Source organism: Anser anser (assembly GCF_964211835.1).
Source record: "Anser anser genome assembly, chromosome: 5".
NCBI classification, from domain to species: domain Eukaryota; kingdom Metazoa; phylum Chordata; class Aves; order Anseriformes; family Anatidae; genus Anser; species Anser anser.
Window position 1 is genome coordinate 63,927,708 of NC_139725.1, and position 19,456 is coordinate 63,947,163.

The window sequence follows — 19,456 nt, forward strand, 5'->3', positions numbered from 1 at the left end:
CCCCGGGGCCGGGCCCCAGCCCCGGGGATGCTCCGGGAGTCCCCGGGGGTGCTTTGGGAGCGCCCCCCCCCCCGTCCCGTCCCCGGGTTGGGGTGCCCGGGTGGCCAAGGGGCGCGCGGGGGCGCGGGGGGTGCCCCCCCTTTCCTACCGCACTGCTGCTCGCCCTGGGGACCCCCCCAGCTGGGGGGGAGCCCAGAGGGGCAGGGGGAAGCCCCCAGCCCTCAGCCTGCCCCGGGGGGGCTCGGCCAGCCCAAGCAGCAGCCCCGGGAAACCTCCCGGTGCCGGTGCCCGCTGGGCGCGCGGGCTGGCGCAGGGAGCCCGGCCGCTGCGTTGCATTTCCCCCGGCACGACCCCGACCCTCTTCCCCACTTCGCCCCTTCCCTCGGCCACCGGGCACGGAGCCAGCTCAGGCAGGACGCGGGGGCACCCCTTTACCCGTGCCCTAACGGGGGCCTGTCCCCACTCGTGCCCCCCCCCCCAAAAAAAAACCCCGTTGAGACACGGCGGCGTTGCTCGGCTCCGGCGTGGGCACGCCGCGCGCTGCCACGCTCGCCTTTTTCACCGTTGCTTTTGTAAAACTCCCTTTGGCAACAGGAAACTTCGTAAAGGAAACACGATCGAAGGCGAGCTCCAGCGGCGGGGTGAGACGCGGTTTGCGACAGCACCTTCGCTTCCGACGCGTGGCTCCCGTTCCTCGGGCTGCTTCTGCTGCTTGCGTGGCCGGAGAGGCTCCTTCGGCGAGCCGTCACCTCCCGGTGACAGGCCACCGCAGCCCTCCACGGCCCCGTGGCTGAGTGCGAGGGATGTGATGGAGGGAAAGAGGTTTTCTGTGTGCCTGTGGGACAGGAAAATGCCCGTCCCGGGACCTCCGCAGCCCCCTGTGGGGCTGATCCCGCTGAGCACCGATGCCCACGGGCACGTCCGATGTCGGGAGATGTCCCCCCAGCTTCCCAAGCTGCTGAGGGCTGGATGCGACCCTGCCACGCTCAGCCCCTCCCAAAAAAGCCCACAAAAAGCAGATTAAAACAGTGGCCGGGGCCTAATCCTGGCCTGGTCGGTGTAAGCGGCCCGGGGAGGCTGCGGCGTGCGCCTTACGAGCAGAAGCCCTCCCGCGGGGTGGCTGCCCCGGGGCTCTTGCCAGCCTCCCACTCCTCTCTGGTGTTCGCTATCGCAGCTCAGGAAGGGCTTTTGGCAGGTTCTGGAGCTCATTTTCCTGGCAGCTAATGGAGCCTTAAATACCCATCTGGGGCTTCGGGCTTCTCAACCGACAGTTGCCTCTGAGGGGACGTTTTTGCAGTAATAGGAAAATTGCTGGGCTTTTTTGTTTTTTCCCTCCCTGTTCTGAGCTCAAAACCAGGAACGTGCCACTTGGTACGATCTGTCCATTTCTTGGGAAGTGTTTGTTTTCCCCCTTCTGCTTCCATGTTTATCTCCACGTGTCTCGCGCCTAACAAGGAGCATATGTCTCCCCGAGGGTCGCTGGCATCATTTTCCCCTAAGAGGAGATTTATGGGGGCTGTCCCACTCGGAGAAGAGCTCCGGGCTTGGAGGAGCACTGCGTGAATGTCACGTAAACCCTGGGGCCGGGAGGACGCAGCCCCTGGGGTGCTCTGCCCCGGGACCGTGCTCCATCCGCGGCGGGTTGTTAAATCAGGAGACCCGCGCGGGTGGGTTTCGAGCCTTTTAAATCAAAAGCCCGTCTGTTTAGAAAACCCAGACACTGTTTTCCTTCCAAAGAAAATCCAGACATTTTCCCAAAGCATTCCCAGCCCCGGCGCTTCTCTGGTGCACCAGTGCTGGAAGCAGCCTGGCTCAGCAGCTGCTCGAAAGCCGGGCTGAGCACCAGCGGGGCAGGTACGTGTCCCTGGGCCCTGGGGAACGCCAGCACCTGGGTGCACGGGTTAAAAAAAAAAATGCAAACCGCTCACTGGCTCGTGGTGTCGTACAGCCCGCGGGCTGAGCGCCCTGGCTCGGGTGCCTGGCAGCCGCGGCGCTGCAGCCTGCCCAGGCACGCGGCTTCCGACTTCGGGAAGGGCTTAAAAATGCAAGCAGACAATAAAAAAAGGGCCCCGTGCAAGGACTAGGCATGTTGCTGGGAAATGAGCTTTCTGAGAAGCTGCGCCTGGATTTCACGAGCTGAAAAAAAAATAAAAAATAAATAAAAAATAAATCAGCTGTGCTCAATTTATGTCCGGGCCACAGGGTTAGGTGACGCTGGGGACGTTGACACCAGAGACACCCTGATCGCAGGAGGGGGCAGCTGGCGGTGCCGGAGGGTTGTGGGCAGCTCCAAAAGGAGCATCGCTGGCTCGAGCCACTGCGGCACCTCCTGCTCGCCTCCATTAAGCACCGGATCCGTCCCTTTGCGCCTCGCTGGCACTGCGGCACCCCGGTGCAAAGGGGCCTGCCGGGAATTGCTGAGCACCAGTGGGCAGGAGCAGGACAGGCTCAGCCCTGCAGCCCTCACCCCCGCAGCCAGCCCCGAGCGTCTTTGCTTTATCGGGACTTGTAGAACCGAACGGCAGGTCTCAGGGATTTATTTATTTATTTTCGGCGCTCGGTCGTGGGAAAGGGCGCTGGGTTTTGACTCCTGAAGCCCCCAGCCGGGCAAGGGCACGCCTCGGGGCACAAAGCAGCGGGGCTGCCGAAGGGGTGGGCTGGAGGGGAGAGCGCAGCCCCCCCCTTGCAGCTTGCCTTGCTCTGCCCCGCTGAGAGCCCAGCCCTGGCTGGGGACGTGCTGCCATCTCTGGAGAAGACAGCAGCACGGCAGCCCCACGGCCCCAAAACGCAGCTGAGTTTCAGATCCCAGTGGTGTGAGGCTTCGCCAGCAGCTGCTGGGGTTCCCCCGCTGTGAGCAGGGACGGGCACCCACGAAAAGCGCCACCGAAGCCAGGAGAGCACACTGAAGTCTCCAGGATCCCCCAGGGAACCCGAGCAGGGAGCAGGGAGCCTCCAGGGATGGGGTCGGGGAGGCAGGGGCAGGGGTTGGGGTCACCCCACCGCCCCGCGAGCCCCCCCAAAACGGGGACATTTCCTTCCTCCGGTGACGAGCGCACGGACGAGCCAGGCAGCGCGGCGCACGCACGCATCACCTAGGGGCTCGGATGGAGTCTGCATCCACGCACCTTAATAAAAACCCTGATTAATTTAATTGCTCTCGTTTCGCACTGAGCACAGTCCCAGGTTCTACAGACACGCGGTCAGCACCCGGCTCACAGCACCAGCTCGCAGCCTGCTTCGGCACGCTCTCCGGGAGCGAATCCTGGTGGCGGCACGGCTCGTGCCAGCCCGCTCCCCCTGTCCCGAGCGGTGCGCGGAGCCACACGGCGGGGGCGATGCCAGCCCAGGGGCCGGCAGGAAGGTTTTGCAGAGCTGCTATCCCAGCCGGTGTCCATCCTGCTGCGGAGATCAGTCCGGTGAAAGCCGTGGCGCTGCCTCGGTGCCGCTCCTGAGCTCGCAGGGTCCCACGTGCGCCATCTCCGAGTCGGGAACGTGCGAGGAATAGGACACCGATACGCGGACCAACGCTCAGTTCAGTCCTTTTTCCGCAGAAAACCCCGCTGCGGGGCACAGACCGGGGAACCTGCAGGGCCGGGGGTGCCACCTCCAGCAGCGTGCCGCCAGCCTGCCCTTCCCTCCCGCTGGCGGAGCCTGGCGGGTCCCAGAGCCGGAGCACAAGCGATCAGGTCACCTCCAAAAAGCCCCAAGCTATATTTACCCGAGTTGCTTCCTTCAAAAGGAAAATCAGTTTGACAACAAGAGTAAATACCGCGTGAGAACTGGCAGGAACACGGCTACACCTTGCAAGGCTTGGCTAAAGAGAGGGAGAGAAGTATTTGCCCTGTCTCCTCCAAGGACGCTAAGCAGACGGGGACTCGGGTTATCGTATTTTTTTTTTTTTTTGTCCTAAACGGTCACTCGAGGCAGATGTTAAACAAGCCCCAGTTAATACGCGTGGTTGAGGGGAAATGGAGCTTTCATTAAAACGATCTGCTGCTCGCATGCTTGCACCGCTAGGTTATACATCCTGGGCTCTGCTTTTCCTCTCGCTTGCCGCTCTTATTAAGAACGGGTATCGTCATAAATACCGCGTTAAAATAATTACGGCAGGACCGGCAGCCTCCCACGGCACAGCTGGGCGCAAGCGATTCTCCAGAGCAGAGCCACCGCGGGGAAATCACAAGCCCTGAGCCGAGGAGGGGCCGGGGAGCTGCCCCCCGTCCTCCTCCCCGGGGCACCCCGAGGCACCCCGGGGACAGCGCGGGGGCTGTGGCCGGCCCCGGGGACAACCCCGCCGGCTCTCCGGGCATCGTGTGCGGGATGAGGAGATGGAGCAGGGCCCCGAACCACTTTTATTCGAGGGGGGAGGCATGAGTCTCTCCATCCTGTGTGGTCCTGCTGCCTGCCAAAGCGCTGCCCCGGCACCCCGCACCAGACTCCTCGTGCCCCCCCGGAGCCGTGCGCTCCCCAAACTCTGCACCGAGCGCTGCGATATCCGCAGGTCCCCGGGAGCGACCCCCCCCCCGGCGCCGGTTCCTCCCGCGGGTGGCACGCATCCCCGGGGACAGAACAGGGCAGGAATGCCGTGCGGCCCGCCCTGCCGTCACCAACCGGGCACCGTCCCCGCGCTGCTCGGGGCCGAAGGCTCGCTCCTCATCTTCACCAGCTCCCGTGGCCCCGCCGCGCTCAGGGGAAGACGAGCTGCGGGGCGTCCGTCCTGCGCCAGCCCAGCGGGCAAAACCGGCCGTCCCCCTCCGGCCCCGGTCCCTTTAGGGTGGCCCTGCGGGAGCCGAGGCGGCGGCAGAGCCTGCGGACGAACATGCGGAAGACGGAGGTGCGGAAGATGATGAAGACCCAGGGGTCGACGATGGAGTTGACGGAGAGGAAGCGCAGGGCGCTGAGGTCGGCGTTCTCGTTGAAATCGGCCGCGAATGCCCCCATGTACGCCCGGATCTGTCCAAAAGAGGCGGCTTCAGCAAGGCTCCGGCCCCCCGAGGCGCTGTGAGGTTGGGGGGGGGCAACGAGGGTTCCCACCCTACCCACCTGCGGGACCCCCAGCCCCAGGGAGGATTTGGGGGAGGATTTCGGGGAGGATTTTCCCCAGGTCCAGAGATCCAGTGCGGTTCAAAGGGACCCAGCACCTCCGGGATGGGACGGGGGGGGGGGATTCGGGGGGGGGCTACTGAAGGGTGTAACGCAGTGCGCCGACCTCCCTGGGAGCGCGCAGGGTGCGGGGAGATGGTTCAAGGGGTTAAAGCAGTGAAGCGACCCCCCCGCACCTCTGGGACGAGGCGGTGGTGATGGGGGGGGGGGGGGGCGAAAAGGGAACTGAAGCACTGACCCGACTGCCCACAGAGGGGGTGGGGGGGGTTAATTAAAGGGATTAAGACAATGACCCGAGACCCCTTACACCTCCGGGATGGGGTGGTGGTGATGGGGGAGTTAATTAAAGGGATTAAAACAATGACCCGAGCCCCCTGACAACTCCAGAATGGGGGGGGGGGGGTGCTGATGGGGGGGGGGAGGGAGGTTAATTAAAGGAATTAAAGCAATGACCCGAGCCCCCTGACCCCTCTGGGATGGGGTGGTGGTGATGGGGGGGGTAATTAAAGGGCTTAAGGCAATGACCCGAGACCCCTGACACCTCCGGGATGGGGTGGCGGTGATGGGGGGGTTAATTAAAGGGATTAAAACAATGACCAAGCCCCCTGACAACTCCAGAATGGGGGGGGGGGTGTGATGTGGGGGGGTTATTCAAAGGGATTAAGGCAATGACCCGAGCCCCCTGAAACCTCTGGAATGGGGTGGTGATGATGGGGGGGGGGGGGGGTTAATTAAAGGGATTAAAGCAATGACCTGAGCCCCCCCACCACCTCCAGGATGGGTCGGTGGCGATGGGGGCGTCATTCCAGGGAGGTTATAAGAGATCACCAGACGCATGGGAGAGGGTGGGGGATATTGGGGGGGGGGGGACAAAGCAATGACCCGACCCCCCCGACACCTCTGGCGCAGGGCGGTGGCGATGGGGGCGTTATTCCACGGGGGTTAAAGCAAGGAGCTGCCAACCCCTGGGTGCTGCCGGCGGGTGTTTTGGGGGGGGGGGGGATAAACGCAATAACCCACCCCCCCCGGACGGGGCGATGGTTAAGGGGGGGCTATTCCAAGGCGGGAGGGGGGGCAAAGCAATAAGCTGACCCTCGGGGGTAGGGTGGTGGGGAGGGGGGGGGTACTTGGAGGGGACACAAAGCAACCCGAGGGCGGATTTCACCGCGGGGGGGGGGTTCAACAACGAGCCTGGAGGAGGGGGGGGGTTGGGGTTTGTACTCACGATGAGCGGCAGCGAGCAGACGGTGAAGAGCACGGTCATGAGCCCCAGCAGGACGAGGTGGTCGAGCTCCTCCATGCGGGGGGGGGAAGCGGCGGCGGCGGCCGGGGAGGGGGCGGCGGCCCCGCGGGGGGGCTGCCTGCGGGCCATGCCGTAGAGGTGCCGCATGCTGCTCACGTTGCAGGCGCCGATGGCCAGCACCAGCACCCCCATCAGGCTGGCGTAGAGCACGGGGAAGCCGAGCTGGCCGGCCCCCCCGCCGGCCATGCGGATGAAGCACCAGGTGCCGGGGCAGTACTGCATGGGGACCCCGAAACCCAGCAGCGGGAGCGCGCAGAAGAGCGCGCACAGCCCCGCCGCCGCCGGGGCCAGCGCCGCCCCCAGCCGTCGGGTGAGGTGCCGCCGGTAGAAGTACGGGTGGCCCAGCGACAGCCAGCACTCCAGGGCCATGGCGAGCAGCAGCAGGGTCGGGGCCAGCCCGAAGAAAGCCATGAGGAAGGCGAAGAGCTGGCACAGGGCTCCCGGCTCGCCCTCGGCCCGCCCGCCGGGCGAGCCCAGCTCGCTCAGGCTCCGGTTGTAAGCGTAAGCGGCCAGCACCATGGGGCTGAGCAGGCACTTGCCCAGCAGGTCGGTGACCGCCAGCCCGCTCACCAGCACGTAGAAGGCGGACACCCTCGGCGGGCGACCGCCGGGCGAGCGGGAGCGCCGTCGGTGCTGGCCCAGCAGCAGCAGGGCGAGCACGTTGCCCAAAAGGCCGGCCCCGAACAGCACCGAGCTGGGCACCGCCGACTGCCCGCTCTCGATGAAGCGGCTGCCCCGGCACCGGTAGCCCTCGCTCGCCATCGGGCTGCCGCCCTCGCCTTCCTCCTCCTCCTCCTCCTCTTCCTCGCCGCCGACTGGCCCGGCCCCGGCGCGGGGAGGGAGGCCCCGGGGGTGGGGGGGGGGGGGGCGGCGCGGAGAGGCTTCGGGGCGGCCCCCGGGGCGGCTCCTGCCCGGCTGCTGCCCGCCCCGGGGCTGGGGGGGGGGCACGGCGGGGAAACGGGGGGGGGGGGAAGGGAGGGGGCCTGCTGGGGGGGGGGGAAGGGGTCGGGGGGTGAGCTGCTGGGGGGGGTGGGGGGGTGGGGAAGTTGGGGGGAGAGCTGCTGGGGGGGGCTGAGGGGGGGGGAAGGGGTCGGGGATGAGCTCCTGGGGGGACTGAGGGGGGGGGAAGGGGTCGGAGTTGAGCTCCTGGGGGGGTGAGGGGTGGAGGGGGTGAGCTCCTGGGGGGCTGGTGGGGTGGGAAGGGGTCGGGGATGAGCTCCTGGGGGGGCTGAGGGGGTAGGGGGGTGAGCTTCTTGGGGGGTCTGAAGGGGTGGGAAGGGTTCAGGGTTGAGCTTCTGGGGGGGCTGGAGGGGTGGGTAAGTTGGGGGGAGAGCTTCTGGGGGGGCTGAAGGGGTGGGAAGGGGTCGGGGATATGCTCCTGGGGGGGGTTGAGGGGGAGGGGGGGGAGCTTCTGGGTGGCTGAGGGGGTGAGAAGGGGTCGGGGATGAGCTCCTGGGGGGGCCGAGGGGGTGAGGGGTGGAGGGGTTGAGCTCCTGGGGGGGCTGGAGGTGTGGGTAAGTGCGGGGACAAGCTTCGGGGGGGGCTGAGGGGGTGGGAAGGGGTCAAGGATGAGCTTCTGGGGGGGCTGGAGGTGTGGGTGGTGGGGGGGTGAGCTTCTGGGGGGCTGAAGGTGAGGGTAGGGGTCGGGGGTGAGCTTCTGGGGGGCTGGAGGCGTGGGTAAGTTGGGGGGAGAGCTTCTAGGGGGGCTGAGGGGGGGGAAGGGGTCAGGGATGAGCTTCTGGGGGTCTGAGGGGGTGGGTAGGGGTCAGTAATGAGCCACTAGGGGGGTGGGAAGGGGTCGGGGATGAGCTACTGGGGGGGCTGGGGGTGTGGGTAGGGGCTGGAGATGAGCTCCTGGGGGAGGTTAGGGATGTGGGTAGGGGTCAGGGATGAGCCCCTTGAGGGTCCCGGGGCAGGGGACAGGGGCTGAGCCCCCGGGGGATCACGGACTGTGGGCCCCTGGGGTGATCAGGGCTGTGCCCCCGGTGCAGGGGGAGGTAACGGGGTCGGGACCAAGTCCTTGGAGGGGACTACGGGGTAGGGGGCTGGTGTCGGGCCCAGCTGCTGCACTGCAGGCCAGGAATGGGCAGAGTTCCCCACGAGGCCGTTCACTGCAGGGCTCTGCCCCCCAGCGCTCCTGCCTGCCCCCCATCGCTCCTACAGCACCCCACTGCTCCTACAGCACCCCACAGCTCCTACAGCACCCCGTGTGCCTGCCACGGCGTGGGACCACCGCTGAGCCCCCCCCGTGCAGGGTCCCAGCCCCTCCGTGCCCGCGGCAGAGCCCGGCCGTGGCAGGAGCAAGCTTCGGGCGAAGCCCCCAGCGCCTCTTGCAGGAAGAGCAGCGGCCCCTCCGGCCGCAGCAGCGCCGCTGCCTAGCGCATACCGCAGCTCGCAGGATACATGTGATGATGAATAAGCACGAAACCACGGCCGTCTGCTTTCGGGGCCCCTTTTTGCTGCTCTAGACGAGCGTACGAGAAGCGCAGGAAAGTATCAAGATGACAGGAGGGGTGGGAAAGGCGCTCGGTGCCCGGCCCAGATGCCTGCGCTGGCACGCGTTAGCGGTGGGCTGGGTTTCTCGGGCACATCCAGCCACCTCCGGCAGGGAGGGCGCCGAGAGTTTGTTCCCAGGAAGACGTGAAGGTAAGCCTCGCCGCCGCTCGGCGTTCTCGCACGTGTGGGCGTTGAAGTGCTGCCCTCGCTAGGGCTAAAAGCAAACGGGGCGAGTGTTTCCGCCCCGGGGACCCGGGGAGAAGAAACGCAGCCTGCGTGGGGGCGGCCACCGCGATGACGTCCTCCCCGTGGGCACGTCGAGAAGAAACACGCCGCGAAGAAGCACGCCGCCTTCTTCAGTGCCCCGATTGTCAGCTCCTTTCGGGTGCAGAGCGTCGCCGTGGGGCTCCACGTGGAGCCTCGTGGCGCTGCGGAGCACGGCGCCGACTTTTTGGTGGCAGCCCCCCGCCCGGAGCCCTCCGCGGTGCCGCAGCCCGGGGCGCCCAGCCCATGCGTCGCTTTTCATGGCCGTCCTGGTGGCCCCGCTCCTTGTCCTCGCTCCTGGCAGAACCGTGCCGTTTTGTGCTGAAAGCCCACCCCGGCGAGCTGCAGCCATCTGCAGGAGCTGCCTCGCAAGGTGAAGCCCGCGGGCGTTACAGGGTGCTGGCACCCGTCAGCCCTGCACCGCCCCGGGGACACCCTGGGAAGGGCACGGCACCGCCGGGCGCACGCTGCTCGGGTGGAAAAGAGGCCCAAGTGTCACCGCTGGGGAGTTCCTCGCCAGGCTGGGCAAGGCCAGAAGGCCAAATTCAGCAGAAATTTGTCGCCCCGGGGGAGAGGAGGAGGAACCTCGACAAAAGTCAGCCCTTTTTTGGAGCGGGTGCCGTCCCCGGGTGCACCGGCACTGGAGGGCTGGCTGGGAACCCTGAAGGACGTGGGGACGCTTGTTCGCGTCCCAAAACCGCCCGAAGTGGCAGGGCGATGGGGACTGAGATGGCTTTTGGGGACGACCTCCTGGTCCAGCCTTGCCCCCAGGGCACAGGAGGTGGCCACCCCGGGCAGAGGCGGCCGCGTTTCTTCCCGTCCTGGCTCCTTTCCTCGCTCCGGGCAGGCCTGGCGCTGAGCGTGGCCGAGCACGGGCGCTGCCTTCCAGCCTGCTGCGGGGTCAGGGCGGGTGTCCGGTCGGCCGCACAACCGCAGACTCATCTCCCTCCTTTCCCTGCCCCAGGGGAGAAAGCGGCGTGGGCAGCCAGATGCTCCCGCTCCCCGTTTAGCTCTCCGCTTGGCGTGGTTTGTGTAAACTGCAGCTATTTGGGGGAAAATGATTTTGAGAAGGGCTCGTCACCGCTGATGACGAATCTCCCCTGTTCGTCACGGTTCCGACGTGACCCTCTTCTCGCCGCTCGCATTCCTGGCGGAGAGAGGGGGAAGGAAAGAAGAAGAAAAAAAAAAAAAGAAATAAAAAAAAAAAGGATCAAAACAACCCAAAGCGGAAGAAAAAGCAGCACGCCGCAAAACCCAGAAGACAAATGAGGAGCTGGAAAAACGTGAAGCATCTGGGAGGAATTTCAGGTTTTGTTTCCAAAACTCTCGCTGACCCCGCGCGGCTTTTCCCCGCCGCCCGGGTGGTGCTGAGCGGGCGCCTGCCCCGCCGGGTCGCTGCCAGCCCCGGCTTTCCGCGAAGGAAGCCCGGCGGAGCCGTGTCCCCCCCACCAGAGATTTCTCACCCTCTCCCAGCTCCGCGCTCGCTTTGGAAGTGTTTTTATTGGTATCCAAATAACCTAATTTAGAGCCCGTTAGACGGGGAGGGTTTTGGCAGGCGGCGAGGGACGCGGCTGGCCGGGAGCGGCCGCGTTGGCAGCGCTCGCTGGATGCTCGCATCCTGAGCAAACAAGGCTGGGAGGGTCCTACGGGGGAGAGCCAGCCTCCCGCCTGCCAGGAGCACGAAATCGGGGGCGGCGATGCCCCGAAATTTCCCTCCTGGGGCTCTCCATGCTGCGATGATGCACCGAGGGTCTCGGCCGCGCCCGGACACCCCGCTTCCAACCGGCTGGTGAAGGCGCCTCGAGCAGCACAGCTCCGGGCGGTTCCCGTCGTCCCTTCTTCTGGAAGAGCGGAGGTGTCCCCAGGAGGGGTTTTTGGGGGACCCCGGGTGTCCCCAGAAGTGGCCTCGGGGCGCAGGGAACGCACCCCCTGCTCTGAGCCAGCGGTGAGCCATGCGGAGAAGCGCCGCTGATTGCTTCCAGCTGCGTTATCGCAGCGCCCTTGGAAAACAGCCCCAGCAGGGTGATGGGGGGCTGCGGGGGATCGGGGTCAGGATGCGGCCCTGCCCCGCTCCGGGTGGGCAGTGTGGGGGCAGGAGGAGCTGAGGGGGGAGCGGCACGGACCCCATTGCACAAGCCCAGAAAGGCTGCGGCAAGGGCAGGGCGAGGGGCGCCTGGCGTGGGGTGGGGGGGACAGAGCAGGGAGGGCTGGGGGGAAATCGGGGTTGGGGATAGGGGAGGGGGATAGGGGTCAGGGACAGGGGACAGCAATAGGGGTTGGGGACAGCAATAGGGGTTGGGGATAGGGGTCAGGGACAGGGGACAGCAATAGGGGTTGGGGATAGGGTCAGGGACAGGGGACAGCAATAGGGGTTGGGGATGGGGGTTGGGGACGGGGTCGGGGACAGGGGTCGGGGACAGGGGACAGTAATAGGGATCAGGGATAGGGTTTGGGGACAGCAGTAGGGGTTGGGAATGGGGTTGGGGACAGGGGACAGTAATAGGGGTCAGGGATAGCAATGGGGTTGGGGATAGAGGACAGTGATAGGGGTTGGGGATAGGGGTTGGGAACAGGGAGAGGGGTTGGGGGTGGGGATGGGGTTGGGGACAGGGGACAGTAATAGGGGCCAGGGATAGCAATGGGGTCGGGGATAGGGGACAGCAATATGGGTTGGGGATAGGGGTTGGGGACAGCAGCAGGGGTTGGATATGGCCATAGGGGTCAGGGGTTGGGGTCGGGGATAGGGCTGAGCCTGGGGGGAGGCAGAGTGCGTGTGCCCGTGTGCCTGCCCGCGCTGTCCCGTGCCGGGCGCGAGGCTGCGCCGGGGGCGGGCGGGCACCGGGGGGCAGCAGCGAGCCCCGAGCGGCCGCCGCGGGCCTGTGCTTCTTTTCTTTTCTTTTTCTTTTCTTTTCTTTTCTTTTTCTTTTTCTTTCTTTTTCTTTTCTTTTTCTTTTCTTTTTCTTTTCTTTTCTTTTTCTTTTCTTTTTCTTTTTCTTTTTCTTTTTCTTTTTCTTTTTCTTTTCTTTTTCTTTTCTTTTTCTTTTTTCTTTTCTTTTTTCTTTTTTCTTTTTTCTTTTTTCTTTTTTCTTTTTTCTTTTTTCTTTTTTCTTTTTCTTTTCTTTTTCTTTTTCTTTTTCTTTTTCTTTTTCTTTTTCTTTTTCTTTTTCTCTTCCCTCTTCCCTCTTCCCTCTTCCCTCTTCCCTCTTCCCTCTTCCCTCTTCCCTCTTCCCTCTTCCCTCTTCCCTCTTCCCTCTTCCCTCTTCCCTCTTTTTTCTTTTTTCTTTTTTTTCTTTCCCTTTTTCCCTTTTCCCCCTTTTTCTTTGTTTTCTTTTTTTTCTTTTTCTTTTTTCTTTTTCTGTTTTTCTGTTTTTCTGTTTTTGTTTTTTTTATTATTATTATTATTATTTTCCTTCCCCTTTTCCTTTTTCCTTTTTCCTTTTTCCTTTTTCCTTTTTCCTTTTTTCTTTTTCCTTTTTCCTTTTCCTTTTCCTTTTCCCTTTTTCCCTTTTTCCCTTTTCCCTTTTTTCCCCCTTTCCCTTTTTCCTTTTTTCCTTTTTTCCTTTTTCCTTTTCCTTTTCCTTTTCCTTTTCCTTTTCCTTTTCCTTTTCCTTTTCCTTTTCCTTTTCCTTTTCCTTTTCCTTTTCCTTTTCCTTTTCCTTTTCCTTTTCCTTTTCCTTTTCCTTTTCCTTTTCCTTTTCCTTTTCCTTTTCCTTTTCCTTTTCCTTTTCCTTTTCCTTTTCCTTTTCCTTTTCCTTTTTCCTTTTCCTTTTCCTTTTCCCTTTTCCCTTTTCCCTTTTTTCCCCTTTTCCTTTTTCCTTTTCCTTTTCCTTTTCCTTTTTCCTTTTTCCTTTTTTCCCTTTTCCTTTTTCCTTTTTCCTTTTTCCCTTTTCCTTTTTCCTTTTTTCCTTTTTCCTGTTTTCTTTTTCCTTTCCCTTTTCTTTTTCCCTTTTTCCCTTTTCCCTTTTTCTTTTTTTTCCATTTTTCCTTTTTCCTTTTTTTCCTTTTTCCTTTTCCTTTTTCCTTTTCCTTTCCTTTTCCTTTTTCCTTTTCCTTTTTCCTTTTCCTTTTTCCTTTTCCTTTTTCCTTTTTCCTTTTTCCTTTTTTTCCTTTTTTCCTTTTTTCTCTTTTTTCCTTTTTCTTTTTTCTTTTATCTTTTATCTTTTTTCTTTTGTCTTTTTTCTTTCACTTCTTTTTCTTCATCTTTTCTTCATCTTCATCTTTTCATTGTCCTTCTATTCGTCATCTCCTTTCCCTTTCCCTTTCCCTTTCCCTTTCCCTTTCCCTTTCCCTTTCCCTTTCCCTTTTCCATATTTTACTCCTTCTCTTTATTTCCTTTAATTTAATCTCACTTCATTTTTCTACACAGGCTGTCTCCGCCACGCACGTGCCCCAGGCTCGGGCACAGGACGGTGACTCCCTCCCTTCAGCAGAGCAGGACATTGTCACCTTGCTCCTCTCACGTCCGTTCTGGGGACAGCTTTGTGTCCCCAAAGCCGAGACTTTCTTCACCACGTCTCACCTGTCCGTGCAAAGCAAGGGCTGAGCTGCCCTGGCCGTGCCTGGAGCCCTGACAGCGCTTCAGGCTGCCCTAAAATTACCCCTTTTCTTTCTTTTTTTTCCCTAAAATTTGGGCTGCTTCCCACCAGACCCAGAGCGCCGAGCTCAGTCCGGCGGCCAGGAAAGGGTTTTTATTTTGCTTGGAGCCCGCCCCGGCTGCTGCAGGGGGGTGAGGATGCTTCTCCCCAGGAGGTACATCCACCACTGATCTATTCTGCAGCTGCAGCTCCTCCGGCACGCCGCGGTTTGGGTTACAAGAGCAAAAAACCCTCCGCTCTTGCCTAAGCCTCGCGTTTCCTCTTTTTGTGCGGGGGCCCAGCCTTGGCCACGGGCGCACCCCAGCTGTCGCGGGGGAGGGACCCCAGTCTCTGGGGGTACCCAAAAGCTCCCCAAAATCACAAGCACAGCACGGCCCTGGGGCTGGGAATGGGTTGGGAGGAGCGGGCGGCTCCCCAAATGTGCTGCCCATGTGTTTCCCCATTTCGCGTTGAATTTTCGGATAGCCCGAGCGCTCTGTCTCCAGCCAGCCCCCAAATCCCTTTGGGCATGAAACTCTCCCGGGGTCCGCAGCGGTCTTCAATTTAAAGAACGAATCCTAAAAGCTGTGCCTCTGGCCCACCGCTGCGTGCCGGGGGACACCGAGGGACATCGGGGGACATCGGGGGACAGTCCCCCTGCTCCCAGCTCCTCAGGACGGAGGCTGGCGGCAGAGCCCGAGCCAGGAAAATGTGGCTAAAAGCGTCTTTGCTCGCAGAGGCTGTCAGGGGGAAGACAAAGGCAGGAAGCTGCTCCGCTGCACGAAAGGAGGCTAATTGCGGGGATTAGTCACCCGGAGCATCTGGGGGTCAGCGCCGGAGTGCCGAGGAGGTGACAAAATGGGTTGGAGAGGGGTTTTGGGGGAGCCCTTAGCTCTGTTTGGGCACGGAGCAGGGGTGGCCCCATCTGTGACGGTGCTGCCTGGCAAGCCCCTGGGTCCCGGCTGCAAGGCTGCTGGCAAAAGGAAGGTCCTAGGGACACGTAACTCGTATGGCAGACTGAATTGTGCAGGGGACTCTCGATTCAGGGTGTAAGCGCCCCGCAGCAGTGCCCCAAAGCTGCATCAGCACAGCCTGGAGCCTGTCTGGGGCCGAATCCTGCAGGATGGGGAAAAAAAAATAACGAGTGTTTCTCTTTGCGAGGAAAATGCAGGAGCCCTGGAAACGCAGGGCACGGCCACGCCAACCACAACGAGTTTTATCCTTTTCCTTACCCCACTCCGTCCCCAGAAGCCGCACATGCTCCCACCCCAGCGAATATCGACCTCGAACCCATCCGGGCTGCCCTGCCTGGCAGCTCGAGCCCCTCTGCCAGGGATTTGGCTGGAGACGGGACCAAACGAGGATGTGGGGGATCCCTGGGGGCTGCGGCAGAGCCATCGCTCAGCGCCAGGCGCGGGGGGCTCAGCACGCTCATCCGGCAGCTGCTGGAGCGAAGGCAGCCTCGCGCCGGCGCTGGGAGAGAGGAAGGAAGGAAGGAAGGAGAGCCCCAGAGATTAAAATAAAAGCAAACCTTTTTTTTTACCTTTACGCCTTAAAATACTTTGTAAAACCCGGAGCGATGGCTGGGCTGGGGCCGTGGATGCCTCAGGAAGTTTTTCGGCGTCTGCGCCCCCCCGGTCCCCGGGGTGCTGGGCGTGCTGGGTGCCTGCCAGAGCAGCGCCTGGGTTGCTTCTCCTCTCCACTCCTTCTTGCACTCCTGCTCCAGCTGAGTAGCCCAGGGTAGAGAAACCCTCCTTATTTTTTCCCATAAAAAAACTTATTTTCCCAAAGCACGGCCCCGCTGGGGCTCCGACGTCCCGTCTGCCCGGGACAGCCTCCCTCCCTGCGAGCACGTTCGGTGCCCTGAGCGGAAATAATATCTCCGCGTGGGCTTCACCCTGCCTGTGGAAATGAGCCAGGGGGTGGACGCCTCCGGTGCCTCATCCCGTGCTCGTGCCAGGAGTGTGGGGTGCAAGGGGGTGGTTTGGGACTGCCGGGCACCCCGCGCCGCCCCCCCCCCAGCCCCGCCAGCCCCAGCGCGCGAGCAGGTTGTGAGCTACCTGCGGGTCCACGCTGCTGGGGACGGGCGTCCCGTGGGGCAGGCGGAGAAGGAGGGGAGTCACGAGGCCAGGCCGACTCCGAGAAGCGAGCCCGAAGTCGAGGAGAGCCGTTCCCAAAAATGGGAATGCCGAGAGCCGGCTCCTTCGCTGCTGCAGACCTGCCCCGGCCGGGTGCTGCCCTCCTGCCCCGCGCCGCGTTGGCGCAGATCGAGGAGGGATGGCAGGCTGGTGCTGCTGCAGGTGGGGAGCAGCCCCCCGCCCCCACGGGGGTCTCCAGGGGAGGGACGCGCGGGTGCCCGAAGCTCTCCTGGGTTTTCCCCCGCTCCTGTTCGCTCGGATCAAAGCAAAACCTCTCCCCGCCAGCCCGGCCTCGTCCCGAGCGGGTGTCAGGGCACAGAGAGGGGACGTGCAGCATCGAAGGCTCTGCGGGGACCAGGGATGTCCCCCGCCACTGCCTCTGCGCTCACCCAGCCCGTGTGGATTCTCTGGTGTCCCGTAAGGGTTGTGCTCGAGCTCAACCTGTGCTCACCTGTGCAGGCCAGAGGGGAGCTCGCGGCATCTCCTGCTTCTGGCCGGCCCTACAGCCCGGGGCTCCGCAGAGATGCTGCTGTTGGAGGTGGCTGAAGTTATCCAGCAGATCCTCGTTATGAAGGAGGGGATAGACAAGCAGGCAGCACGTCTCCGTCTGTTTCTCAGGAGGTCAAAAAGCCTCGCGCATGCTGATTCTGGGAGCTCAGGCCTCCTTCTGAGTCAGCCCCTGCCCTACGAAGCACTTTGCTAGCAGCACTGGGAGGATGTTTATGGCAGTCGTCTGTCGTCCCCCGTCCAACAAATCGTCCCTACCCGGGCCTGGATTCCTGCTGCCAGGAGGAGGAATGCTCGGAGGGCACCGCTGCGGTGAGCTGCTAGCCTGGCGGGGTCCTGCTGACCGAAACACCCAAATTCGGGCTCCCTGCCCCAACCTTCGCCCCCAGCCCGAGCACCCCCTGGCTCTGTGCCGCAGCCCCCAGCCCCGTCCTGCGTGGGCAGCACCCCTGGGGCTGCCGGGAGTGGGTTTTTTTTTCCCCAGCCGCCCCAGGAGAGGCGCGTTTCCTGCTCACCTCCGCGCGGCCGCGGTCCTCGGAGGGCTGCAGGCCCCGAGGGAGAGGATGCTGGGGTTTCCTGACCCCACAGCCCCTCTCGCCCCAGCCCAGACCACAGTGCCAGGCCTTCCCCAGCCCTTCCTGTCCTCTTCCTCGCCCCCAGCCCGGCCAAGGGGCAGCCCCACAGCAGGGCAGGGGGTGCCGGCCCCATGCAGCCCCAGCTGTTTAGGGAGAGGGATTTCGGGTGTATGTGGTCACCGGTGCGACCCAGCCCCTTCCTGCAGAGCATCCTCCACCTCCTCCAGCTTCACCACATCTGTTTCTGTACAAAACACCACCAAGAACAGGCCTGTTTGTTGCTTTTGTTTATGCCCAGGCTGAGGGAAGAGCTAAACCCCAGCCAGAGGCTCTGCTCGGCCACGTGGAAGCGATTACAGGGATCAGTCCCCGTGAGCACCTCCCTCCCCAGCACACGGTGTGGGTGAGAGCAGCCCATCCCCATCCTTATCCTTATCCTCATCCCATCCCATCCCATCCCATCCCATCCCATCCCCATCCCCATACCCCATCCCATCCCATCCCCATCCCCATCCCCCATCCCATCCCCCATCCCATCCCATCCCGTCCCACCCCGTCCCATCCCATCCCATCCCATCCCATCCCATCCCCATCCCCATACCCCATCCCATCCCATCCCCATCCCCATCCCCCATCCCATCCCCCATCCCATCCCATCCCGTCCCACCCCGTCCCATCCCATCCCATCCCATCCCATCCCATCCCATCCCATCCCATCCCATCCCATCCCATCCCATCCCATCCCATCCCATCCCACCCCATCCCCATCCCCATTCCCCATCCCATCCCATCCCATCCCATCCCATCCCATCCCAATCCCCATTCCCCATCCCATCCCCATTTCCATCCCATCCCATCCCATCCCATCCCATCCCATCCCATCCCATCCCATCCCATCCCATCCCATCCCACCCCATCCCCATCCCCACTAAGGCCAGTCCCAACACCACAGCCCCCCCAGCACTGGGGCTCCACTCCCGGGACCAGGCAGGCCTCCAGCTTTTCCCAGCAGCTGCATTTTTATCTCACACCGAGAGGTGCCGGGTTTGCCACGGGGGTGACAAAAAGCCTTTTTTAGCATCCCGAAGCCCATGCGAGAAGCCTGGCAGCTGCCCCCGCCCCAGCAGGGGGGCCCTGAGTGGCTCGGGGCCCTTTTCTCCCAGACGTGGCTGGGGACAGCCGCAGGCAGTGACATTTTCCCTGGGAGAGGCTCATGGCAGGGGGAATTCGGGCTCTCAGAAAGCCAAATTCCCCGGGGGGAGCTGCGCCCAGATGTCCTGCTTGTCCTCCCACCCATTTCAAGGCTCTGCTGCAGGCTTAGAAACCCCAAACCAATTTACTCCTTAAAAACACCCTGGCAGCGAACCCTCTCAGGCCGCCAGCAGCAACCAGCAGCCATCCCCTCCAAACCCTTCTCTTCGCCGCTGCCACGGTACGGGACGGAAAAGCCCAAATTTTCCGCCCCAGCGGTGAGCGCCGTGGCTTTGCTTTTGGCAGCGAGACCCCACGAGCTTCCCCGCACCTCCTCTGCACCCCCAGGGCCACCTTTCCCCACGGGAGGGATGTCCTGGTCCCCGGCTTGCCCTTGGGGCCGGCACCCCGGAGCGTGAGGGTGCTGGGGGGGGGGGGGATCCCGGGGGTGCCGGGGGGACAGGGCCGGGGGGCTGCAGGCTCCGGGCAGCGCCCGATTTCCCCGGACAGCCCACGGGGCGTCAGAGCTTCAGAGAAAAGCCATGCGTTTGGCACGGGGAGCTCGTCGAAGGCGGCGGATCGCATCCAGCTGGCCCGAACCCCGCTCGAAGCCCTAATGTTTTTTCAGGGCCAGGCGAAGCGTTCGCGTCCGAGGGCCGGAGACGAGCGGCAGGAGGGGTGGCGGACGCGTCCCTGCTGTCACAGCCGGGCTCCCAGCCCCGTCCCCCCCCGATGGGGTGGGAGCTGCCTGGCCCCTTGGGGACGGGGGACCCCAGGTCCCTGCCAGCGGAGATTCCCAGCGGGGAGGCCGAGGGACGGGCACCCGATTTATTTCAGCCGCCAGCCCGGGAGGGGGGCTGACGCTTCCCTCCCCGTTATCCGGCGTTCCTCGGCCCCGGGCCTGGCGTTTTGGGGACGGAGGCAGCATCACAAGGCCTGGAGGGGGGGGTGTAGGGGGGGGGGTGATGGAGCCGAGGAGCCGGTGGGTGCTGCCAGGAGCCCCCAGCGAGCCCGGCCCCCCACGGGCGAGCCTTTTTCACCCCCGCAGGGCAAAAAGCTCCGGGAAAGGAGAAGCGAGGCAAGCTGACACGGTGCCAGCCCAGCTGCCCGGGGGTGTCGGGGGGGGGGGGGCTGTGTGCTCCCAGCTTCCCCGCCCGCCCCCCCCCGCTCCCCGGGGATGCGGAGTCGGGTTTCTGCCCGGCGGGGGGCAGCGGGGAGCCTCCCCCCCCCCCCACACCCACCCCAAAGGGCCGGCCCCAAACCCCGCTTCCCGGCCCCAAACTGGCCTCGCTCCCGGCTCTCCGG

The 19,456-nt window shown here is 63.0% G+C and overlaps 1 protein-coding gene and 1 long non-coding RNA gene across 2 annotated transcripts; one reads left to right on the forward strand and one right to left on the reverse strand.

Moving 5' to 3' along the window:
• Positions 1 to 3,142: 3,142 nt before the first annotated feature.
• On the reverse strand, positions 3,143 to 7,248 carry LOC310900293 (prostaglandin D2 receptor-like). The gene is made up of 2 exons (XM_083838028.1): positions 6,329 to 7,248; positions 3,143 to 4,953 (listed from the first exon to the last, which is right to left on the reverse strand). The coding sequence occupies exons 1-2, from the start codon at positions 7,166 to 7,168 to the stop codon at positions 4,687 to 4,689; spliced, it is 1,107 nt and encodes a 368-aa protein (XP_083694154.1). The 5' UTR covers positions 7,169 to 7,248; the 3' UTR covers positions 3,143 to 4,686.
• Positions 7,249 to 10,311: 3,063 nt separating this feature from the next.
• On the forward strand, positions 10,312 to 15,283 carry LOC310900411. The gene is made up of 2 exons (XR_014585111.1): positions 10,312 to 11,111; positions 13,533 to 15,283. It is a non-coding gene; the product is annotated as an uncharacterized lncRNA (long non-coding RNA).
• Positions 15,284 to 19,456: the final 4,173 nt, after the last annotated feature.

Excerpts from the sequence above, each read along its gene's own strand:
- LOC310900293 (XM_083838028.1), bottom strand. The coding sequence starts at position 7,168 with ATGGCGAGCGAGGGCTACCGGTGCCGGGGCAGCCGCTTCATCGAGAGC. Across the intron at positions 4,954-6,328 it reads TCTGCTCGCTGCCGCTCATC|ATCCGGGCGTACATGGGGGC; the intron begins GTGAGTACAAAC and ends TCTTTTGGACAG.